Source organism: Dromaius novaehollandiae, chromosome Z, assembly GCF_036370855.1.
Source record: "Dromaius novaehollandiae isolate bDroNov1 chromosome Z, bDroNov1.hap1, whole genome shotgun sequence".
Classification (NCBI taxonomy): Eukaryota; Metazoa; Chordata; class Aves; order Casuariiformes; family Dromaiidae; genus Dromaius; species Dromaius novaehollandiae.
In genome coordinates this window covers 76,555,826-76,580,030 of record NC_088132.1, presented here as the reverse complement: position 1 = coordinate 76,580,030, position 24,205 = coordinate 76,555,826, and the positions used below count along the sequence as shown (strand labels likewise).

General features: G+C 43.5%; 1 protein-coding gene across 8 annotated transcripts in view; it reads left to right on the top strand.

Annotated features, from left to right (window-relative positions):
* The first annotated feature begins 9,965 nt into the window (after positions 1-9,965).
* Positions 9,966-24,205, top strand: part of LOC135324700 (CUGBP Elav-like family member 4) — a 717,486-nt gene continuing 703,246 nt past the window's right edge. For all 8 annotated transcript variants that reach the window (XM_064501490.1, XM_064501486.1, XM_064501488.1 and 5 more), the window contains exon 1: positions 9,966-10,483. In XM_064501490.1, coding sequence (XP_064357560.1) covers positions 10,204-10,483 — 280 coding nt within the window. In that variant the 5' untranslated portion in view covers positions 9,966-10,203. The remainder of the gene's footprint in view (positions 10,484-24,205) is intronic.

The following is a 24,205-nucleotide window of genomic DNA, read 5'->3' as shown; positions in this document are numbered from 1 at the left end:
GTGTGGATGGAAAGAAGATTCCTTTGGTGTGCTCACCTTTCCAGGACTGTTGTTTTTTATAACAAACTGGATCCCAAAGATACTGAATATGTTGATATGTGCAAGGGAGTAATCTCATTAACTGAAGTTTTTCATGGATATTAGTCCCATAACTTACCTACATATTTGCTCCCTGGCCTGATTCTGGCTTTTCAAGGGGGTGGAGTTCTCTCTCAGGTGCTCTCCTGAAGAAGAATGCCTGGTCATGCACCAGCAGATGTACAGCATGAGCCAACAAATGGAAGGAAAACTACTGGAAAGGCACCCCCAGTTTTGATTCTGATTCTTAACTGATCGCCTTTTGGATATGAGTAAGTCATTTGACTTTTTCCATGGGCTTGAGATGACTTTCTATTTAGAGCTAAGGAGATCTTCTGGTTAGTCCAGTGGGAGGAAGTTCAAGCTCCATGCCTCACTGCTCCGTGATTTTGCACAAAAAGGCTGAATGCTGACTGTACATGCAAAAGTAATGTTGGCATTTCCTAACTTGCAAGTACCAGGCTTCTCATTCTTCATTGCATTATGTGACTATTAAAATGTTAATACATGTATGCAAATGTTTGTTCAAATTTCTCTGTTCATCTTTTTTTTTTTTTTTTTTTTTGTGATGTGCATAAATTCACATGGGTCATGACATCTTTAGACTCATTGCATTACTTCTTGTCACAACATTTCACACTGTAGTCGATAGCAATAGAAGGCTTCCAGCCTATATGAGAAACTGCTCTAGATGGAGCTGGAACATTTTGCAGTATCCTACCTGAATCTGATGACAGTGGAGATATGACAAGGGCTAGAGACGTCTCATTCCACTATGAACTCTGGAAGAGCCCACATCTTTTTGGCCATTTATTCCCAAACTTGACCTTTTTCACTTTATGCTTTTACCCTTCCAATCCATCTCATCTCGTATCAGACTCCGCATCCTAAACCAGAGAATCCAATTGCCTTAAATCTCTGTTGGGATCTTCCTCAGAAAGGCCTTAGCCTTCTTGCCCATCCAGTTCTTCTCTGATACCTCTGAATTTCCTAACCTAAACCATTTGCTCACCAAGACTTTTTTAGTTTTTCCAGAAAAATGTAGCTCTTTTGCCTTCATCTGCCTTCTCTGTGAATCACAATTTTGCCTTCACTTCCATATTCCCTCTTGATTTTCTGCTCTCCTCCTTCTCCAGTCCCTCTTTCACTCCTCTCTAAGCATTTTTTCTCCTAGAGATCTGGCACTTCTTCTTTCTGATTTCAAATCTAGCATTTCCTCTTCAGCTAGAGGTCTGATGGGAATGAATAGCCCTTGATACCACCTATCTTTCAGCCTCAACTACAGACATAGCTGGGGCTCCTAAATTAAATGGATAAATGCATAAAGCACAAAGGATGGACAATTCTCTGTTCTAATTTCAGTGCTGATCCAGGGCCCAGCATAACCCATCAGAGCAAGTGCTGGAAATACAGGAAAATCTCTGTTCACCCTCCTTTTACAGTAAACTGGACAAATGGAGTCTGAATCTTCTTATTATGCCATCACTTGTACTACATCTATTGCTTCAAGAAGATCCTGGGGAGGTACATGCAATGTACAGTTTCCCTGAGATGCTGGAAGGATGTCTGAGATGAAAACAATTCCCAGCTGGAAAAGACATTTTAAGGTGACCAAGACCCTACCTTCTCCTGGTGAATTCATGTTTGTGCACACACAGCAGCTAGACAATCTCCTGTATTCATTCCATAAGCTTATTAAAGTTGTGTTGGCTAAACAGTTAGCTAAAATCATCAGTAGTCTCTGCCTTTGCTGTTGCAGCCTTGGACAGTTTGTACATCCTTGCTTATTTCCATTAGAGGCTCCATCTGCATGTCTAGCCTTTACAAGACAGCCAAAGGTATCGGAAATTTACCATTCTGGATAGAAAAGGACAAGAGATATAAGAAACAGAAATTAAAAAGGTATAGGACCAGATCTAAAGTTTATTACATTCATAAATTCTAGGATGGATTTAGAAAATTGACCATTAAGGAAAGTGAGCATATTTGCAACACAAGTAACAAATAATGCAGGTAGAGATATTGCATATCAGACAGCAGAGAACTGATTGATAGGTAGATATACCGGTAGACATAGAGAAAGAGAAGAAGAGAGATTGAGAAGTAATATAAAATAAGAAAAGATTATTTTCTTTAAGGATACCATGAAATGCTAACAGAAAGCTGATGAGCATTTTTGCACACTTGGCTGTGGTATCCCCTTCTTCTCTGCCTACAGTATTTCCATGCATGCGTGTCCATGCATGCGTACATACATGTGCGCATGTACACACACACACACACACACACAGAGTCAACACTTGGTCATCTGCCATGCATCTGCATTAGAATGAGGCTACATGAAGTTGGCAGTGTTGATGGTGGACCCTGACTGACATTCCCTCCAGCTACTTTGAGAATAAAATAGGAGCAAGAATGGGTTTTGTAAAACAAGTATTCATTCATGCAAGCAAATCCAATATTGAGACTGTGCCCACAACATACGTTGTTTGAAGTGAGACTCGGCATAGCTTCGGAAGGAAAACATGCCACAGGATATCAGGACATTCTGGATCTTATCACTGACTTTGCCACTGTTTCCCTTGAGGCTGTAAATCATCACTTTAACAGTGGCCACAGACTTGGATGTTAGCATCATGCACCTAGGCCCAGTGAGAGGCCCAAATACAAGTTAACTGCTTATGTCCTTTGCAGACATAGGCTTGATTTTCGAGAATATGCACTGGCTGTGTTTACAGTTATGGGAGGACAACACACATGGTTTAAATCCATCTTTAACCTAAATTAAGTTAAAATCCCCAAATCCCAAGGCGGAGAGAACAACAGCAACAATAAAAAACCCAAAATAGTGAAACTTTTTCTCCTTGCAGCTTTCTATCTAATGCTCATTGTCTGAATAAAAAGGAAAACTGTGAACACACATATACACACTTAGATGGACATGCGCACACAAAAACATATACGCAAGCCCTAATTAGAAGAAAAGTATTCTGGTTGCAAAGCCAAGCACTTAAATGTTAAGAAGCACCAGAATGGAGGTTGTGTGCACAACCTGAATTTGCCTTTGTTGTACAGATGCATCCTAATTCAGCCTTTAATTACATGATCACTCACAGAACGGACGGCATGTGTAGTGCCGTTTGTTGACTGCAGAGGATGGGAGGGATCCTGCCTCCCATTTCAAGCATACAGGAGAGTGGGCTTTGCTGGGCAAATATTGTCCTCAAGGCAGGAGCCCTTGTGCTTCTGATTCATCCCTGTCTCAGATACATCCCTCCCTCATTCTGCATTCCTCCTCCCTGTCCCAGTTCTGTACCTGGTCTCCTTCCTTGGGTCTCTCTCAACTTGTCTTTTTGTCTTGCCTGAGCTTGCCACTGCCCTGTCCCTGAGTTTTCCACCCTCACAAGCTCTCAGCTCCACTATTCACAGTTTCTTCTCTGGTATTTTCCTGTACTGTATACCTTGTACTGATTTCTCCCTGGCCCCTGTTATTCTGCCACAGCCAGTTCTCCATTAGGTATCTCCCCTCCCATTTTACACCGTTTTCCTAGTTTTTTCCTACTGAGAAGCAGACTGATACATCTCACAGCCTTCCCTCCCGATCTCTCCTTGGTTAACTGTGTCCATACAAATAAATAATCAGGGAAATTTTTAACCCTGGGGCCAAATGACATGGCACAGCATGCCCATATGGCTAAACTCTCTTGTTCCTGAGAACAGTCTGGCCTTGTCCATATTGCCTATTGGGAATACCCTATTGGCCTGGTATGACCTCTAAATTGCACCCAGAGGGTGTCTGGGAGACTGATAGTTTGCCTGGGCCAAAACTATGCCAAGAACCTGCTAAGACTGGGCAATCCGCACTGTTCTTAACCCTATGCTCTGGACCTGGTTAATTTGCTAGTGCAGGTACTAGCCCTGAGCCTGAGTGCCAGGCTCTGTTCCCCATCCATGCCTCTGCCCTCAACCCATCCCAGCACACTCTGACCTCAACCCATCCCAGTGCACTCTGACCTCCTTTCTCTTTCCAACTACCCTGAATGCCCCCCCGCAACTGTCTCTTTTCATTTTCTACTCTAGTTGCACTCTTGGATCTGCTTGACAGTCCCTGAAAGCACAGGAAAGCCCAGCTCCTTGCTTTTCTCGCAGGTATCCAGGCCCCAATTGTTCCTGGCCTGTCCCAGGCCAGCACTGCAATGACAGGAATAACTCTTCTCTCTGCTGGTGTGTGCCTGGTGAGAGCAGAGTCACTGGGGAATCTGGCTTCGGAAATCTACATCTCCAGTGAGCGTGTGAGAACTGTCATTTTCCCAAGGCTTTTAATTGGCCACTTTGGGGCAGATTTTCCCAGGGATAGCGAAAAGACTTGAGAAAGAGCTTCACCTCCTGTCGGCTGCTAGTATTATGCTGTAAAGCATGGGGACAGGAGAGCTTTACAAAGCATCTCATTTGACGCAGTTCAAACCAGCCCACTTCTCCTCTGGGTTGTTCTCAGGAATGGACAAATAGCTCTGGCTGAAATTTTTCCAAAATAATTAAAGAATTTGAGTCTAACACAGGCAGCCAACTTAGAGAATTTCAGCTGAAATCTGTACAGCTTATCAAAGCTGAAAAGGATTTTATTATAGGAAGTCTCAGGCACCCTTTATAATTGGTGGTGCTACCAGATGCTATTAAACTAAAATCTCCCTTCCTCACAGGGGCGCTGTGAGCATTAATTTGTTAACGATTGCACAATGATTTGATGATGAAAAGGACCATATTAACGTGAAGCATTATTGTTCCTACAATACAAGCTTGCCTGCTTTCATTACTGATTATGTACAGGGACATACATATGATGGAAAAGGAATGGGGAGATAATAAACCTGATATTCTTTTCAAAGGACTGTTACAACATGTTTACAGTGTTCACAGCATGGATAATAGTAATATTCTGGAGGTCTCTGTTTAAACAGGAGAATCCATTGGGTGGAATTTAATGACGTGTGTGTATGTATCTGCACAAATCCTGTGTCTAAACACACATGCGAACACACAAGCACACGGTCTCTTCTATTTTTCTATCACCTATTAACCCCAAGTTCATACACAGCCTTCCCTTTATCACCTGAAATTCACCAATACTCCTTTAATAACAAAAGACCTCGATAAACAAAGCTCCTTTTTATTACAATGGTAGCTTTTGTTGCCTATTTTATTGACTATCAGCCTATCCTAAGCTCCTTTGGATGCAAATAGTTTTTCATTTCTCTCCTCAATCAACCTTCTTGATTCTAACTAATGCAGAAAAAAAAAGAAAAAAAGAAAAAAAGAAAAAAAGAAAAAAAGAGAGAAACGAAACACCCACACTGATTCACACATTAATTCAGGGACCAATCTTGCAAATGTTCACATGAGTAATCCTTCCTCAGATGAATAATCCCTCTGACCACAGCAGACTGATTAACAACAATGCAGATTAAGTTTTTCAGGATTGGGCCTATTCCTCGATGCTTGGGTTCTCACCCAAAGTGCAGCGGATGATTTTTTCTCATTTTGTTAGATGTATTAGAGGCCCACATGCAGCTCTCAAATATTTTATCTGATTACCCAGCTAATAGGGCCCGATTCTTTCAGCACTCCCTAGAAAGCCTAACAACCTGAAGTAAAAAATCCCATTTGAGTTAGAAGACTTTGCAGGATTTGGCCCTTTGATAATCGTTGAGAGGTATACCTTTCACTCATGACTGGAATGTTTATCTTTTCTATGAGCGGTCTGATATTTTGTTTGAAAACCCTCAAAAAAACAAGCTGGTAGAGACAACTACTTAGCTTGATAGCTGATTTAGCTACCGAGGTCTAAAGAGGGATGAATATTTATTTTAAAAAAAAATTGCATGTTTTGTCTATTTATTTGGAACAAAACTTTTCCGCAATGCATCTGATGTGAGGCAGCTGGTGATGGCTGTGTGCTATGCATCAGTCCAGGTTTTTGAAGTTCAGCAGAAGAATCCCCCTCCAGCAACCTTTCAGCCTATTCCTGCCTTTCTTCTTTACTTGCTAGTTTCCTGGAGAATGAAGATATTCAGGACTGATGTATTCCCCCCTTCCCCTCACCAAACAGTGTTCATTAAAAACTTGCTGCTAGCAAGGGCCTGATCCAGCCCTCCTGGAAATTGGAAAGCTGTCTCCTGACGTCATGGGGACGAGGAGCATACTAATGCATGCAAGTACCTTTACTAATGCGGGCAGTCCTGTTAACAACACTGGAGTTGTTCACAGGATTAACAGCAATCAATCAAGCACTTTGAAAGGAACATTAAAAGCCAAAGCCAGATCCTGCAAACCCTTTCTCACATGAGTTGTCTGAGACCTGTGGCCAGTCCCATCGCATCTGTCTCTTCATGTGAATGGCCTAGCAGTGTCAGTGCATTTTTCCAGCTGTGCTGAATTGACGCAGCGTTTCTTCCGAGGAGGTAAGAATCGCTGACAGCCTATCCCAAAACAAATAGTGTGTGTGTGTTCCCGAAAAAACGCGCTATTCAGAGTGAGGAGAAGGAGCGAAATGGGGCTACAGGCAGACTTGGAGGGGATTGCTCTTTTTCCTGCAAGCAGACACACAGAAAAGCATTTTTAATAATAATCTTGGAATATTTCTTTTAACTCCTTTATTTCTGTTCCAAGGAGATAAATGGCTTTCACTCTCTGGGAGAAACTGGAGCCTGTTACAAAAGATCTTATTCTTGAAAAATTCCTGTGGACTCCCCTGGTTATGGATTGCTGGACCGGACCCACTGTGATTACACTGGGAACATTTCTCACTTGGGAACAGTTTGGCAAAGGCTGGTTTATAGATAACAATTTTAGTCCTTTGCCTATATCTGTTTAAAACCCAGTACAACCCCTTACCCATGCAAAAAGGTGCTTATGGGGTATAGCTTGTTTCCATCCACAGGAGCAGCTGTGTTCATCTCGGAGCCCTCGTAGCAATATTTGTGTCCATATTATTTCATCCTGCCACCCCTCACAGCTGTGCCTGTGCACCAGGGGGCTGTACTTGAACGGCATCCATGTCTAAATGACTATACTTACTGCTCTGTGAAAACGGGGCGTGGACCAGCCCAAAGTTTCAAAAAATATGTATATAGGTATAAAAAGGCCACCCTTGCTGAGCAACAAAACGACTTTTTTCGCTGCCCTGTTCTTTTAATTGGTTTTCATCTGGGATAAGCTGTGATTGCAGGCAGAGCGGCCTGCTCGCAGACAAGGTGTTAAGAGAGCTGTTCCTGGGATGGATCAGTGCCGGATGCTGTTTCACTTTTGGCTATAGTGGATATTCCTTCTTTTTAAAAGTCGTCTCTCGGTGAGCCTTCCTAGCTCTATCGCAGGTGTGGTTTTCAGGTTTGGAAGGAGTGGGTATTAAGATTTTTAATGTCCTGGTTCAGGGTGGATGGGGGGTGCCAGAAGATTTTTTTTCCACGCAGGTTTTGTTGTGGTGGTGGTTTTTTTTAATCACAGTTCAAGGCACAAGGCAGGATTTGCAAGGGAGTGAGTCACAAGGCTGGGAATTTGGGAGAGGGGCTGTCTGGGGGTTTTACCTTCCCGCACCTCGCGGGCTGTCAGATCTCCACACGCTGAGCCCTTAAACGTCGTTATCAAACGCCCAGGAAGGGAAGGCAGGCGGATCCCCCCGGCAGCCCCGGCAAGCAGCCGGCCCGGCCGGGAGGCAGACAATGCGCTGCGCCCGCCACCGGCCCGGCAGCAGCCGCCTGGCAGCAGCTGCCTCCCCATTAGCGGCCAAAGATATTTGAAGAGCCGTAAAAGGCGGCGAGAGGCTCCGCGGCTGCCCGGGGCCGGGCTCGGGCGGCGCCCCCAGGTGCCGGCCGCGGAGGGGGGGGCCCGGCGCCCCATCGGGGCCGCCCCCTCGGGGCTGCCCCCTGCCCCGCCGCCGCCTGCGGGAACCGGCTCCGCGGCCGCGCCGCCGCCGCCTTTATCCGCCGAAGGGAGGAGGAGGAAGAGGAGGAGGAGGAGGGGGGCAGCCGCCCGCCCGCTGCCCCGGCGCGGCCCCGGGGCGCTGCCCAGCACCCCGGATCCGGCCCCTCCGCGCTCTGCCCCTTGCCGGGGCGCGCTCGTTTAGGCACCGCAGGGCTCGCAGCCACAGGAGTAGTAGTAATATCCGAGAGCCACCTGCATTGGGTTGTTTTTTTTCGGGTTGGTTTTTTTTTTTTTTTTTTTTTTGGTTGGGGGGGTGGTGAGGGAGAAAGGCAGGACGCCGTTTCGCCGCTCTGTTATTAAAGCGAAACCCAAATAAATTTGAAAAGTGGTCCTGGCTACGAAGGTTGTTTTTTATTTCTTTTTTTTTTTTAATAACAGTAAATATATCCTGGTCAATAAAGCATGCGGGAACGTTGCAAATTTAAACTAATAACCTCCCTCCTCCACGGCTGCCCCTTCCGTCTACACGTGTTACCGGCGCCCTCCCCGGCGCTCCCGGGGGACGGGCGGCCCGGGGCGGGGGGGGGGTCCCGCTCCCAGCCCGCCCCCCGGGCCCCGCCGCCGCCTCCGCCGCGGGAGCAGCCGGCGGCGCCGGGAACAATGGCTGGGAGCCCCCTTCGTGCCGGGGGGCGCCCCACGCCGCGGGCCGGGGGCTGCGAGCAGCGCCGCGGCAGCGGGGAGTCGTCCCGGCGCCGTGCGGCTGCAGCCGGCCGTGTCTGCCGGGGGGGTTCAGGCCAGGTAACTCGGAGGCTGCTCGGAGCCCGCCTGCTGGCATTTCTGCGAGCTTCATCCCCGCACAGATTGCACGGGAGCCCGGGGCGGGGGGCGGGGGGGACTGCTCCGAGCACACGCAGCGCCTTGTTTTGTTACTCTCCGGATTACTGTTATTATTATTTGGGGGACAAGGGGGAGTAGTGTCCTTAATCCGAGCCTCCCGGCCCTCCCCACCCCAGATGCTGTGGAAGGAGAGCTGATTTCATTTCCACCATATAGTACTCTGTGTCTGGAGAGCATTGTTCGGACAAGCAACTCCCGATCCCTGATGACTACAAAATACGATTTATGTTTCCATCAGAGAGAGACAGAATATCCTGACGGCTTGAGAGTCGGGCAAGGAAATCTTATCTAATCAATCCCTTTCCAATACACACATACACACACGTAGCTAGTATAGGAGATAACGCCCGCGCTGACTGTAGGTAAAATAAATATCGGCAGCGTAAAAATTAACAACAGTCATCTCGATTTTTTCCTCTCCCTCCAAAGACCTACAATAATACAATTTGCGCCTTTCCTAGCTTGATGTCATCAGCATCAGCATAATTAAAGAAAAAAGCTTAAAGAGCATGCATTTTTTTCAGATGCAACAAGAACAGATATAGTAAAGAGAGCTTGTAACATCACAACCACAACAACAGCAAAAGCAACCTCTGAGCCCGAGGATTCGTCCGTATCTGAACTGCTTTTATTATCAATTGAGAAATCATAATAAGCGTAAATAATAAATAACAGGCATCATCATAATAGGAAAAAGTCAGAACACCTCGGGTTTTTTTTTCCCCCTCTCAAATAAAAGGCAGTTTTCCCGATGATCACTGAAATTATAACGACAGCGATTGATCGGAGGGCTTGCAAAGGAAAAGGAAAAAAAATCATCATCATTGGTCCTAAAAACGCAACCGTTCCCCTTTGCTCACTTGGCACAATAGAAATTGACTGTCTCTCAAAGAGCCATGCGCCTAGTGCTATTTATAGCCAGGGGCTGTGTTGGAAGATACCATTAAGCTTCTCCCATGCAGACAGACAGGGGGGTGGTTGGTCGGGAGGAGGGGGTTTAGCCAGAGTAGAGGCAAAAGCAATCCCCCACCCCCAGCCTCCCTTCCCCGCACACACACACATCCACACACTCACACCCCACCCCCTAGTCTGGCTGGGAATTTGAACCGATCCAGCCTGTTTAAACGGAAAGGACACAGATCTTCAATGTAAAAAAAAAATCAGATCAGACCCAGAGAGAGAGAGAGACGGAGAGGGAGGAGTGTGTGTGTGTGTGAGTGTGTGTGTGTGTGTGTGAAAGAGGGAGAGAGAGAGAGAGAGGGAGGGAGAGAGAAAAGAAGAGGGGGAAAAAAAGGAAAGAAGATTTTCTCTATGTATATAAAGATGGCCACGTTAGCAAACGGACAACCAGACAATACCAGCCTGAGTAGCAATCACAGCAACCCCAGCACCAACGGGCATATGAACGGATTAAACCATAGTCCCGGAAACCCATCCACCATCCCAATGAAGGACCACGATGCCATTAAGCTCTTTATTGGGCAGATCCCCCGTAACCTGGACGAGAAAGACCTCAAACCGCTCTTCGAGGAGTTCGGGAAGATCTATGAACTGACGGTGCTGAAGGACAGGTTCACTGGCATGCACAAAGGTGAGTTACCTCCTGAACTTTCCCGGGAGAGATCGGGAGAGGAAGGCAGGCTCTCCCTCCCTCTCTGGGTCTCTCTTTCTCTCTTTTCTTTCGATTTCATTTCATTTTATTTCATTTTCAGCTGGCTGGGGGCGGAGGCAGCTTGCTGGGGTAGAGGGAAAGAAATAATAGACCCTCCTGGAAAGAAAAGAGAGAGGGGCAAAGAAGGGGGTCAGCTCTGTTTTATTTCTTTATTAGTATTTTTATTTCTTTCCCTCCCCTGCTTTTTTTGCTGAGATGCAGCCACTTGAAAAAGCCGGAGAGTCCAGGCGAAAGAGAGAGGGAGGCTCGGCTGGCAGGCAGCTGTCCACAGACTGTGGTGCTGAAAAAGATTAAGAGGATTTCTTTATTTATCTTTCGGAGCCGCACATTTTCCACCGAGGGGTGTGTGTGTGTGTGTGTGTATGTGCGCGGAGCTGGGAAGCCCCTATTTTACAACTGTTGTGTGTTAGGCACCAATGCTTTCTTCTTCTTCTTCTTCTTCTTCTTTTTATTTTTTTTTTTACTGTTGTTAGTAGGGTTCTTATTTTTAGCCCACTTCGAAGCCAGGAGTGGAGGAGAGTGAGTTGCTCAGGGGGGTTATTTAATTTTATTTTTGTTCAGCGTGGGAACAGAGATATAAACAACAATAAAAAAGCCCATCTCAAGCCGGGGGGAGGCAGGGGGCGAATGAAATCGCAAAGTGTGTGCGTGTTGGAGGGGGCGAGCCAGGAGGCACGGGTTGCAGTTCAATTCCAGAGGGAGAGAAGTCTCCAAACAGATATATTCAAAGCGCTACTTTAATGTGCCCAAAGTCCATCCTGGGAACTTTTTGGGTTTTCTTTCAAGGAAGTGGAGACGTGCTCCCCGTGTGATGCCTCGCTCATTCTGACTCTGCCCGCTCCTCTCCCTGGTTAGACTCTCCGAAGGTACATTTCAGATAGAGGATGCTACGTTTTAGGTGGGGGGGGAGGGTGTATATAGTGGGGGGAGATGCTCAGATCCCCAGGTAGGAAAGTAGGACTCACAGGGAGGAAGTTGAAGGTAATTTGCATGGTAGCCCCACTTAGGAGCAGGAGAGATCTGGGAGCGAAGCAAGACATGTTATTAACTCAGGTTCTGTAAATGTGTGTGTATGTAGTTTTGTATCTATTTCATTAAAAATGTAGTATTTAAAAATAATAATAAAAAGAAAAATTAGACCTTGAAGTGAGTGGGATGTGACTGCAGATCTAGCTCAAGAGGAGATATGTTTTTTCAGGGGGCTATGGGGGAGTGGAAGTTGCTCTGTTAACGGAGAGGTTCAGTACCAGCCTCTACTCCAGCCTGGTGGACTCCTGGCAGGGATAGTCACTGGGAACGGCATTATTGGCTTCCCAGCTTTCCAGCTGCCTTGGCGAGTTGTAAATCTTAAACTTAATGGCATGTTTAGGAGGCATCTCTTCCCCCTTCCCACTCACTCCCCTCCTCTCTTCCACCCTCAGGAAATGCGAATGAAAATACCAGACTGTGCAAACTACCAATATCTCACAGGCTAGAGAAAATATCTAGGGATCAGAGATTGGGGATTCAGTCCAAGTTATAGGGTATTTCTTCCTTCCTTCTTTGCCGGTCCCTCCAAACACCCGTCTCGTATTAGTAATGATCAGTGTAACCCTTCAGAACCTCGCTTTCCTTTCAGACTAGCTTCCTAGAAACAACATCAAGGTCGGATGTGTACCATTTAAACAAGATATCCATACTATAATAATTATTAATAATAACAATAAAAATAATAGTAAAAAGTGCAAGAAAGGAGAGGTCCTGGGAGGTTCTGCCTAATACATGAAGCATAGTGAGAGTAGCCACTGAGCCTCTGTGTGTGCGCATGTGTTTGTAAAAATTATCTCAGGTCTCCTTAAAATAAAAATAACAACAGTAAAAGCTACACCGAAGAGAATCACCTTAATACGATGTAGCGGAAACCTCTGAGCTAACATCTAGATAAGAGATTTCTTGGTGGGGGGGGGTATTTTGCTTTGTTGATGAGATTTTATTCTTTTGTTTTGTTCTGTTTTAAACCTGCAATTAATCAAGCTATGCGCTAACTTTAATTTCTATTTCATAGATGAGATTCTGCCTCTTGCAGTTCAGTTTCTCTCGTACCGTATGTCTGAATTCATAGACACAAACTCAGGAATGGGGGGAGGGACAGATAGAGAGAAAGAGGGGGATCATTTATCTTGCTTGGATGTGTTTAACACATATTCCTGAATTAAGCAAGATACTAACTTCATTTCCCTTCATTTCACTCTGTTTTAAAGCTGCAGCCTAGGAAAAAAGCCAGGTGGGAAATCTTGTCACCTCATCAAACCAAATTGCATGAGTTCATCTTGAAAGAAACATAGTCATTTTTAACCTCCTAGAAGTTCTGGACTTTGGAGGGAAAAATGATGATGATGATTGTTACATCGCAGGCGAGGGTTTGAGTGAAGCTTCAACAGACACCGAGTTGCCAGCGTTTCAGAGATCGGTTTTATTTAGTACATCCGAGAAGAGTTTGAACTCCTTTCTAGCGATGCCGCTGATTTATTAGCTAATCCTGATAAAAATGTGCCTCTGGCTACCTGGAAAAAAATTACTTTCTTGCCAGTAGTGATTAATTACTATTAAGTCAAAAAGCATGATGGGGCTTTGAAGGATGAGGTTTGTGTTTGGCTTTATTTTATTTCATTTCTTTTCATTTTTAATACATTTTTTCCCTTTCCCTTCTCTAAATTCAGCCATGTGAAGCATAGTATTCTCTCAGATCTCCTTATTTTTGCTTTTCTTTGGAGGCATAGCTGAAGAATTGCATAAATATAGTCCAACTTGGCTCAAAGGGGGTAGGATGGCAACGTGAAACCCCAAGATGCTTTTCATAACCGATGCATAATGTTTATACATTAATTGATCCATCATTCTCAGTTAATTTCATTCCTAATCCAGGGAATGAGGCTGAGGCAGCGGTTTACCTTGAAGGGTTAATACTGGTTAATAGTTTATTTAAGTGTATGAAGAACTAGCTGGTGTGGGGGGGGGAAGAAGGTGTGCTTGTGTTGGGGGTAGGGAAAGAAGAAGATTTAGCTCAGAGTAAAAATGTAGCAATCGGAGTGATTTCAGGTGTAAATCCATTGAAATGAGAGTGCAGGATGTATATGCTTCAAAATATTATGAAGAGATCCTATGGTGATCCTTGTGTATAGCAGGCGGAAATACAAAATTAAGAACCTGAAGATAAAGTAAATGATTATTCCCCCCTCCCAAGAAACTACCAAAAAGGGAGAGTGAAGTCCCAGGTTCTGCCATCAGCAGCCCTTCCTGATACCAGGCCAGATACCAGGGAAGAGGCAGGGGAGCTCGATCCTTCTGCAGACACACGAAGAGAGAAAGGGGTGCGGGGGAAGCAGCCTGCGAGGGAAGGCGGGAAAGGATTGCCAGATCCCTGAGAAAAGAAGCTTTCGTGGCACGAGCTTAGCTGTTACATATATCCCCAGCCCTTGCTTCTCTCCACACGGGGCAGGAACACACTCCCGCTGTGGTACTTTGTTTTAGTGTTGGGAAGAGGCTGTGTGCTGAGATCCGCGGGTATGAATCTACCAGGGTTGAGCTGACCCACCCACGCGCTTACACACACACACACGCGCGCGCAGAGTTAACTAATCACACTTGAACAATTTAGCAAGCCATTCATTCATAACTTCCCCCCTTCTTATCTAGCAGTGGAGTATGCTTAAAGGCTGAGTTACTGGGAGACATAAAGGTTAGTGCTCTCAGGACAGCCATATTATAATGCATTATCTTTGAAGTCATTTAAGGCCAATTTAAGTGGTATTTAGTATAATATTTATGAATTAATGTAATCTAAATATAGGACTGTCCCCAAAGGTTTAAACAGCCTTTTCTATCGAAGCATACTTGTACCCAAGCCCTGGAATGTATTTTAATTTAAAACACACAGGTCTCCATAATATTCTATTTAGGAAGTCAGAAGAAATCAGCATTCCACACTTAACTGAGATTTACTGAAACACACGCGGGTGAGTACACTTAAAGAGTGGAGATAGTGTGCAGTGGGAAAACAAGAGTTTTTCATAGACCTGAAAGCGACAACGTTCTTTCGACCCTCATTTAGGGGGAAAAAATGCATAAAACCCATAAAATCTCCACAATATCCACCACAGCCGTCCTGTGGTTAGGACGGTGTACCTATCTGACCCAAGCCTCACTCGATGAGCAGTCAATGCAGCTAGAAAAATGCAGTACGAAAAGAATACTCCAGCTCTTCTATTGCTTTACCTTCTCAAAAGTATAAATAATTCTGGAATTTAAGACACCTGGGGGGTAGGTAAGCAAAGCTTCCATTCATTATATTCTGTTCTGTTTGATTACGAAGATAGATGATAGATAGATTAAATCCTTGTTAAGTCTAAGCATGATTATGAAGATTTTAGATATCTCAGAAATTCAGAGGTGCAATGACAATGAACGTTCAATTAAGAAGATATATTTGTATATATGTATAAATGTATAGATTTGTGTGTGTGTATACATACAGAAAAAGAGGGATGTATACATATTCATGCATATAGCCTTTGGGAAATGGAAATTTAGTTGAAAAGAAGCACAACGCAATACAGGTGCTGAATAAACTCCTCCATAATTGAAACATAAGGCTTGCCTGGCTGAAAGCTACACATACAGCATTTAGTATGGTAGTAAACCAAACAAGTTTTAGGGAGGTAAATGCACAAATAAACTAGAATAAAACAGAGGAGGCTTTATGCCTTAGGTCTGAAGAACAACCCCTTAAAACAATCAAAATGCAATTGAATATCTTGATGGGAGAGAGAGAGAGAGAGAGAGAGAGAAACCAACCCCCTGTACATTTATAATCTCCCGTACAGATGAGCGTCTATGTATATTTGATAACGTCAAACGGATAGCCCAGATTGCTTCATAAATTAGGAAGCTATATGTTAACTCTTTTTTCAGGGGGTCCGGACATGGATTCTGGTATCTAAAAGCAGCTGCAGCCAGTTATGATGCTGATCTTACGGTTGTGTCAGCATTTCCAATACAAACTCCAATTTTTAGGGATCTCTTGCTTGGCTGTCAAGTTTTGCGCGCAGCTGAAAGCTGTTCTCCAACTAACCCCACTACCATATCAACTACTCATCCCTACAAGACTGTGTTTGTTTTAAAGTTACATAATGCAGAGGAAAGAAAAAAAAATAAAAGTTTGTGTTACTAGATCTTTTGTTTCCTCTTTTACCCTTCTCTATCTTAAATTTATATTTCCTATACATTTATAGATTAAGACTGTTCCTGCCCATCAATATCTACATATACTGGCCATTTTATGGGAAGAAAAAAGATGCTTTTTTAAAGAACTCTCTTCTTCAGAAAAAAAAAATAGTGACAACAACCAAGTCTCATAGTATTTACCTGGTCAAAACAGGGTTTTAATTAGAGGGTAGAGCAGGAATTTACTAATTTCTGAAGAATAACAACTAAAACACAGGAGAGTCTGGATATTTTTGTTTGTTTGTTTTATTTTTATTTTTTCTGTATTCAGCCAGAAGAGAACAGGAATGTCAGCACTAAAATAGGGGGGGGAAAATCAAGGATCCTTTACAACTTGGATGAAAAGCACGGTTCACCTGGTTCTGTATCTGGCATCTGCCAGTGGCCAGTACCACAGACAGGATGTTCTTTAGCAGAAGATTCAAATTGCATAGTATAATAAAAGCCAGGCAGCTGATGGAATAGTTTTTTGAAGTTGTCAGAGAGTAACTGCAAATTTTGCCTGGGTAGAGAGTGAGATTGCGGAAAGTGTCTTGAGTTCAACAGAAGAGAGGATTGCATCCATCAAGGAGAAAGGACATTGGACTTGCTATGCATGGTGTAAAAAGCAAGGAGCAGAAGGGGCTAGAGGACCAAGGAAGGCCTCCTCTAGCCTTAAGATCTGAAAATACGCAGCCACATTTTTCAGCAAGACGTCAGGGTGTTTTTTATCATGCATACCCTGTGCGCATGCATGCCAGCCGCACTGACCCGACAGACCATAACGACACTAAAGGAGCTGTTACCGTCCCTCCCGTCAATCAAGTGTGAACCGAGGCGGGTTTATGCGACAGGCGGTAATGGTTCCAAAGAAGCAAAAGTGGGGGAGATGATCTAGGCTGTTGGGCCAGTTAAGTGCATTTAAAATAGAGCAGAAAAACATCAGACATCCAAAGATTCATGTAGGTGTTGGCTATAGCCTTACAATAATATTCCATAACAGCAGGAGGCTGTAGAGCTCAATATGACCTGTCCACTGAGTGCTGTCAGGTTTGTGCCCTGTAAGAGTTTGCACTAACAGGTGAGGTGTTAAGTGAGCTAAGTTGAATCTCGGCCTTAACAAATAGGCTAGTGTTTCATTAATCCCAGCCTCTTTCTTCCTTAGGAAATGAAGGCCCGCTGCCTGATTTCTGGGCAGAAGTCCGTGAGAGTTTTGCCATCACTTCAACGGGTTCATATTTGGAAATCCTGACGCAGACCTGCGCTTACACAGTGTTTCACACTTCCTTTAAAATTCCGGATTGTAGATTTACATAGCAGAGCACAACACTTTCAGTTGATGCTATCAGCTTCTGTACTTGCTGACTTGTCCCTTAACTTAGCCTTCTTTCAGTAAGAGAAACTAAAACTTAAAGCGGAGGAACGAACAAAAGTCAGGCCCCTACCACATTTCTCACTCACTTAACTGCTTCACCGATGCCTGTATGACTGTTGCCGGGACTTGTCATGGCGGACTGACCCTTATGTATTAAAATCTGCAGCGGAAAGAGGGAAAAATAATAACCATGGCGAGTGAAAGTTATAGCTTCTCTTCCACCCTCGCTTCACTGGCTGAGCTGGGGTATATATTATAGGGACCTCTCTCTCTCTCTGCATAACTCCTTGAGATGCATCATGGCATTCTGGGGATCGCAGGATCTATTGAATCACTGTCTGCACGCTCTGTGCTGCATCGCTTGGTGGGGGCTGGAGTCAGGATGTCACCACAGATATTGCATTTGTTTGCTTTTGTCACCGTGAGCCACAGCCTGAATGCACACACAGGTGAACGCAGCTTTTAATGTGCATTCATTATATCCAACTGACATCCCCTCGAAGGAAGAGAAGGCTTAGTATTGTCGCGCCTTAAAATAAAGATGGATGGGAGCTCTAAACCTCTCAAATAAAGTGCCTGACCATACATAGTAGCTAAAAATAAATCATATACGGCCATCTATTCCATGTAAATGAATGGCAAGACATATAGATATAGACATTGTGTTAAGTTTGTCAAGCAGAAGCAGCCAAAAATATTGATCAAGGCAAGGGGGGAAAATTGATAATGAACTGGACTCCAACAGGACTTTAATTGACAGTGACTTCTGTGAACCAGCTTTGGACAGTATATATAAACTGACCACGATGTAACTTTATTGCAATGCACTCTCCTTTAATTAATTGTCACCTTTGTTAAGACTGGCTACAGATCAAAGGTTTAAAGATACTTAACAGGTTCTTAGTAACAAACCCTTCAGAAGCATTAGAAATATCCGACAGCTCAGCAAATGAGGCATGCAGATTTCGATCTACCTCACCCTTATCTGTTTATTTCTCCCTCCTTTGTTGAACATGGACAGTCATTGTTTAATATTAACTATTTCATAGATGGCTTTGTTGGCAACGCTAATGCCTCCAGGGACATGTAGTTGCCAGCGAGAGGGGCCTTCACTGTTAAGTCTGTCAGAGTATTTTGCTACCAGAAACTTGTTTACAGTTTGATAGACCAAGGTGCAGTACAGACAGTGTTTGTATTACAGGCTATCCTTTCCCCGCTCCATTACTGAGATCTGTAACTTCCTTATTTGAATTTGGAAAACATGAGACATAGCTTGCATGAAAGCTGCAGTCGAGAATGAACTTCTATCTGAAAGGTACATATGGAGAGAAATACAAGTGTGTCTGTCATGTTTTTCTATCACACACACATGCACATGCATTCATTTACTATACATGCCTATTAATGAAAGCATGCATTCTGTAGAGACATAGATACATACAGGCTCAAATATGTCTCTAAATAGTTCCTTTCTAAAAGGCTGTACAGAGATCATATTCTTGCATGAAAGTGACAGGTGACTTGCAGGCTATTCCTGGAATTATTTTATGCAGAGTAAAATAAAATACGTAGCTGTTTATTCATTATACTAATTTAATGATACCGTCACACTTAATTAATCCATGTCTGGTTTGTTTGTACATTGTGTCTGACTCTCCGAAATATTTTAGAGACAACCCGGCTGACTTCCTAGTGCGCTGGAGTAGACAACTCTGGACATGAAGCTTCTTCAAACAGAATAAAAATGGAGCTTTGCAAACAGAGTTGGTCTGATGAGATCCGACTGCATATTTGTCCTGTTTCTAATTCAAATGCCTATGTATCTAATACACAGGGACTGTGTATGCACGCATGTATAGAAAGGGCAGGCTTACATTTGCGCACAGTTCCTCTCCTTTTCAGTCCCTAAGGATAGATTCGCATCACATAATATGCATCACTCACTGCAAACACACACAAATGTCTTTGTCAGATTCGGTAGCTTCTTGCAGGTAGATGTATAAAGCAGCATCAGCCTAATAATAAATATCCCTATAAAACAGTGCTTCCTTCCTAGGATCCAGAGGGATGAAGGTTGTCAGAAGATCAAAAGATATATCACAGTGTGCTTGTAGAAATCCCCTGATTATGTTTCCTCTCTATAATGCTCTAATTCACTATTTGATCAATTGTAAAAGGGCCAATGCTTTAGGAAGAAAAAAAGTATTAGGTTACTAGATGCTTGAGGGTGAATGAAAATCACACCTAAAATTATATGTAGCAATACAGTAATGAGCTTATCAATACTTCTTTAAGGAATCTGACAGCCCTATAGGAGAGATTCAGTTCTGTGAGCAAAGGTCACAATATAGATATTGCTTATTAAGACTATCGATAGCCTGGTTGACCAATCTAACCAGGGACTGTATAATGTACCTGCTGTTAACAGGCAGGGAGGAGAACTACGAAGAATTTACAGAATTGCCCACATGTAATATTAATAATATTGATTGATTCTAATAATATAATAAGGTAAAGATGCACTTCTTTGAAATGGTGCATGAAAGAGAGAGAGAGAAATACCTTAGCTGAGTAGATTGAACTGGCTTGCAACTCTTTGAAAGCTAACCCAGAGAAAACTCAGTTTTATTGCCTCTTACAGGCAGCGCTCTGTTCTTTGCCTGTTATTTCACCTGACTGAGTCAGAAATGGGATATCTCGTTCTGTAGGATCAGGTCTTTGCCTGGCGAATGCAGAGAAGCAAGAGGCCTGGAGAAACGAAAGAGTCATTTTGGTCGACCAGTTCAGCCCTTGTCAGGATAGGATTGATCCCAGGGATCATCTTTCTAAGAGACTCCTTTTCAACACAGAAATGCAATGAAAATGCTTTATTTATTTTATTTTTTCCTACTTTTAGCAGCATTTAAGAAATGGGGGGAAAAGAAAGTAGAAGTAAAGTATATTCTATGATACATATAGTCTATAATTGATGGGAAAGGACTTTGCGAAGTGGCTAGAGACCTTTACAAAGTCAGCTGAAGTCTTTAGGAAAAATCTGCCTTGCCTGCAGCAGGTTTGGATTGGGCTCTAAGTAAGGGACAATCCTGCAAGATATCGCTTGTTGAGACAGGAACTACCGATAATATGCAATGTGACTGCCTTAAGGTTGTTACCCACATAAATCTAGACACACAGACCTGCTCGCTTCAGACTCTCCTAACTACTCCCTCTTCAGCAATAGGCTGCCTTATCTAGGTTTGCTAGTTCACTCCTTCCGTTATACCATTCAGCCTGAAGTGTTTCATTCCAGTTGCCATACGGTAGCTTCGAGATGGTTTGCATTTCATTATTCCTTCTCTCAGTTTACAGAGCAAGTGTTTTTCTTTTGTGAGCATTTAATTGCTTTTAAAAGCGATTTATTTGATTGTATTCTGCCTTCAATAATACATGGATGGAGATGCAATTTTTCACCCTCTTCTATAAAGATATATTGTTACTCAGTTATGCTATTCTGCGGGTTTTGTTGTGTTTTGTATATTTGAAGGGAGAGTGGTCATTCTTTTGCTTTGTTTTTCTTTTTTCCCTCTCTTTTGGATGATGGATTTTTTTTTTCTTTTAAGAAAAAGAAATCTCATTCAAGATACTGGCAATAAATGAGAAAAGTGGGAGCACAGGAGGAGTAGACAAGACAATCAACAAAAATCTTTGGCAAAGTCTTTAAAAGCATACCATTGCTGAATATTTATTTGCAAGAATCTAGACTCAGCTGATTTTGATACCAAAGAAAAAAAAGTGTCTTACAAATTATTTAACTCCAAGTTCAGTCATTGACAGAGAACAAAAACAAACAAACAAAAAAACGCATGCCAACCTATAGGTACCCTGGAAGTTAATTCTGCACATAAAGATCTTGCAGGGGATAACAATGGTGGTAGGCTTTACATCCTTCTATTGGGATAATAAATGTTAATACCAAATTAAACCAAAAAAAAAAAAAAACCCAGCATTGCTTTTCCTTCCAGATTATTTGCTAGTGGCTAATACACCTCAGAGCTGTCCCCTTTAAATTGCTTTCTGTGCCTGCAGTTTCATTCAAAGGAAGGGTATTATCTAGTGGGTGAGGACGGGCAGCGAAGGAACCAGGATGCCTGGGTCCTAATCACAGCTTGGATAATTACTCACCAACACACTCTGATGGAGTCACTTAAGCTCAGTGCCTTCAGGCCTGATCCGAAACCTGTTGAATCAATGGAAAGATTCCCACTGGCTCCAGTGAGCTATTGATCTTTCATTTCCTCATCTGCAATATTAGGCTGGTCAAATTTTTTTAGGAGGGAGGCGTTAACAGCATAAATTTGACATTTATTTTCTTTCAGGAAAGGATTTTGTGCATCTGTGGTGACAAGTGAGTTACATCGGAGCACTTTTCAGTGCAGATCAGGAAAACATGGTGGGGAGGTCGAAAACTAGCCTTGCTCATTTTATTTTTAAATACACATTTGGCCCTGCTCTGCCATGAAAGGGTTGATGGCAATTTTGCCAGTTTTCTTTGCGTGAGTAGGATTCAGCCTTTGTAATTTCTCTGTCTACAGGAATATCATCATTCACTGATTCAGAATCTTGTTTTTTTTTTTTTTTTTTTCTTTTAGTGAATCACATACGTACTCTGCATTGTTATGGCAACTGAGGGAGCTGCAAGGCTCAAGGATTTGGTGAAGGGCTGCATCCCACATTTCTTCTCTAAGGGCATGATCCAAACCTATTGGTTTGCAATGCGATTTGGATCAAGATGAAGGTATCTGCCCTCACTGAGTCAGTAAAAAGAGCAAGTTCTCTCTAGACAGGTGCAGTTCTGCCCTTAGTATGGGTACATGGAGCCAGTAGCTATTGTCCATTTGCTGAGGACTGACCCAATACTCTGCGGAGTCAATAGCTAGACTCTGAGCCAGCCTCACAGACACTAGACACCGTATGAATCCTTAAGTACAGATGTGAACGCCCCTGACTTTGGCAGAGCAAAATAGGCTGCTGCCCAAGAAGCTGCTTATTTGGGGGAATAAACAAGATTCCAGTGGCCTCTAGTATTCAACCAAAACAAAATTCGTTTAGAAATTTTTTCATTTAAAAGGGTGTTTTCAGGTTATCTTGCACACTAAAGAACTGGCCACTGACAAACAAATGAAACAAGCTCCCATGTTTTATTTCATTTATAGTTTTAGTTGGTCCATCAATAGCAATGTATGCGTTTTTTGTGTTTACATCTGATCTGTGCTTACGGTTTTTATACCATAAATGGAGAAGCCAGAATGTGCAAGTGTGTACTTGTGCGTGTATAGTCGATTATCTAACCCCAAGTCTCTCTGAAATCATCACAGTGCACTCAAGTCAATGATATTCTGTCAAAGGTGGAGAGGAAGCGTGTGTGCAGTGTGAGTGTGTGAACGTGATGCTGTTTGATTGCCTGAAATCCAACTAAGTCTCGGTTTCAAAGGCCTGGGGGCAGCAGGGAAAGTATTTGTTTGTTTAATTATTTATATATTTACTCAGCTTTACTGACAGTGTTTGCAGATGGGGAAAAAAATGAAGAAGGAATGTTGGGTTCTTGTTTGAAGGGGAATGTGTGTTGTATTAGCTTCAATCTGTTCTCTCATATAACGGCTGCTTTGTGCTGTTAAATGATCATTTGTTACTGACCGGCTCATTGAAAAAGGCCAGAGAGGTGCTGGTAGAATTAGATTTTACAAGTTTATTCATAAAAGGAGTTGCACAATAGGTGTGTCATTCCCCTGTCTTCTCCCCTACTCCGATCCAGGGACAGGAGTCCTGGCAGCAGCTTCCTAATTCAAAAAAACAGCTGAGCTGCAATCAGGCCCAGTGACACTGCTCTGTGCTACCAGGCAAGAGACCTCGTTCTGATTGCTGGGCAAGCTGCTTGCTCCCCAGGCTCAGTTTTCCAGCCCTGGCCCATGTGTTTGCTTTCCAAGTGCCATACCTGGGCTCTTGCTGGCTGGGATTGAATCCAAGCCCTGCTCCTCATCTTCACTTCCCTAGCTTCCTCCCCAGGTAAATCTTGCAGGTCTAGACATGGGCACATGGACCACAGGCTCAGATCTGTCTTCAGGGTCTGATCTCTTCCCCAGTCTCTTCTCCAGACTCACACACGAGCTTCCTATAATTTCCTTCTCAGTCTACATGTGCTCATGAGTTGTTTTCCATAGTCACCCTCTCCTGCTACAGACCTGTTTTCCCAACTCTTGCTGTCTCTCTTCACACTCCTGTTCCTTCAATTCAGCTCCGCGCCGACATTTTGCCCTCATGCTGTCACTGGCTGTCACCTCCGTAGAGCCCTTCACCGGTTCATGTCTTGAGTCTGCTCTCTGATTCTCCCAGTGTGCCTTACCTATCTTTCCTCTCATTTCTCAGCTCTTCCCCAAACAGAGACAGTTCGAGAAAAGGGAGTCATGCTGACCATATCACAAATACTGCCATGGCTAGTAGCAGAAAGACCCACACTCTTGGAAAGTAAACACACACGCACACATGTGCACACATGCAAACAGATACAGAAATGTATATATCTGTACAAAAAACATTGAGGGCATAGAGCGAAAAGGTTTTTTTTGAGGTTCAAAGCTTGATGTCCTCTTTCAAAGATTAAAAAAACAGAGCACTAAGTCTATAATTTCACCAAGGCAATTGCACCTTTTTTTGCTTTTCTTGTTTCATTAAATCAGCAGCAGATTTCTCACACCTGAACAAAAATCATGCATACATTTTCCTTTGAATTCTTAAAATCGTGAGCTTATTCCTAACTATTGCTGGCAGCTTCTTCTGGGACTACAGCTCAGCTTCTTGCAAAAATATTTCTCCCTGCTGTTTTGAAACAGAGCTACCCCTAGCCCTCAGCTCCAGGACCGTTCTCTGGCAACTCCAGATTAAAGCAAGAAGCTAAAACAAGCCTTTCACGTAGCACAGCATCACAGTTTTCTTCATTCAGAGGTGGGCAGGAAGAGATTAGGAGCCCATTTCTATCCCAGCCTCTTACT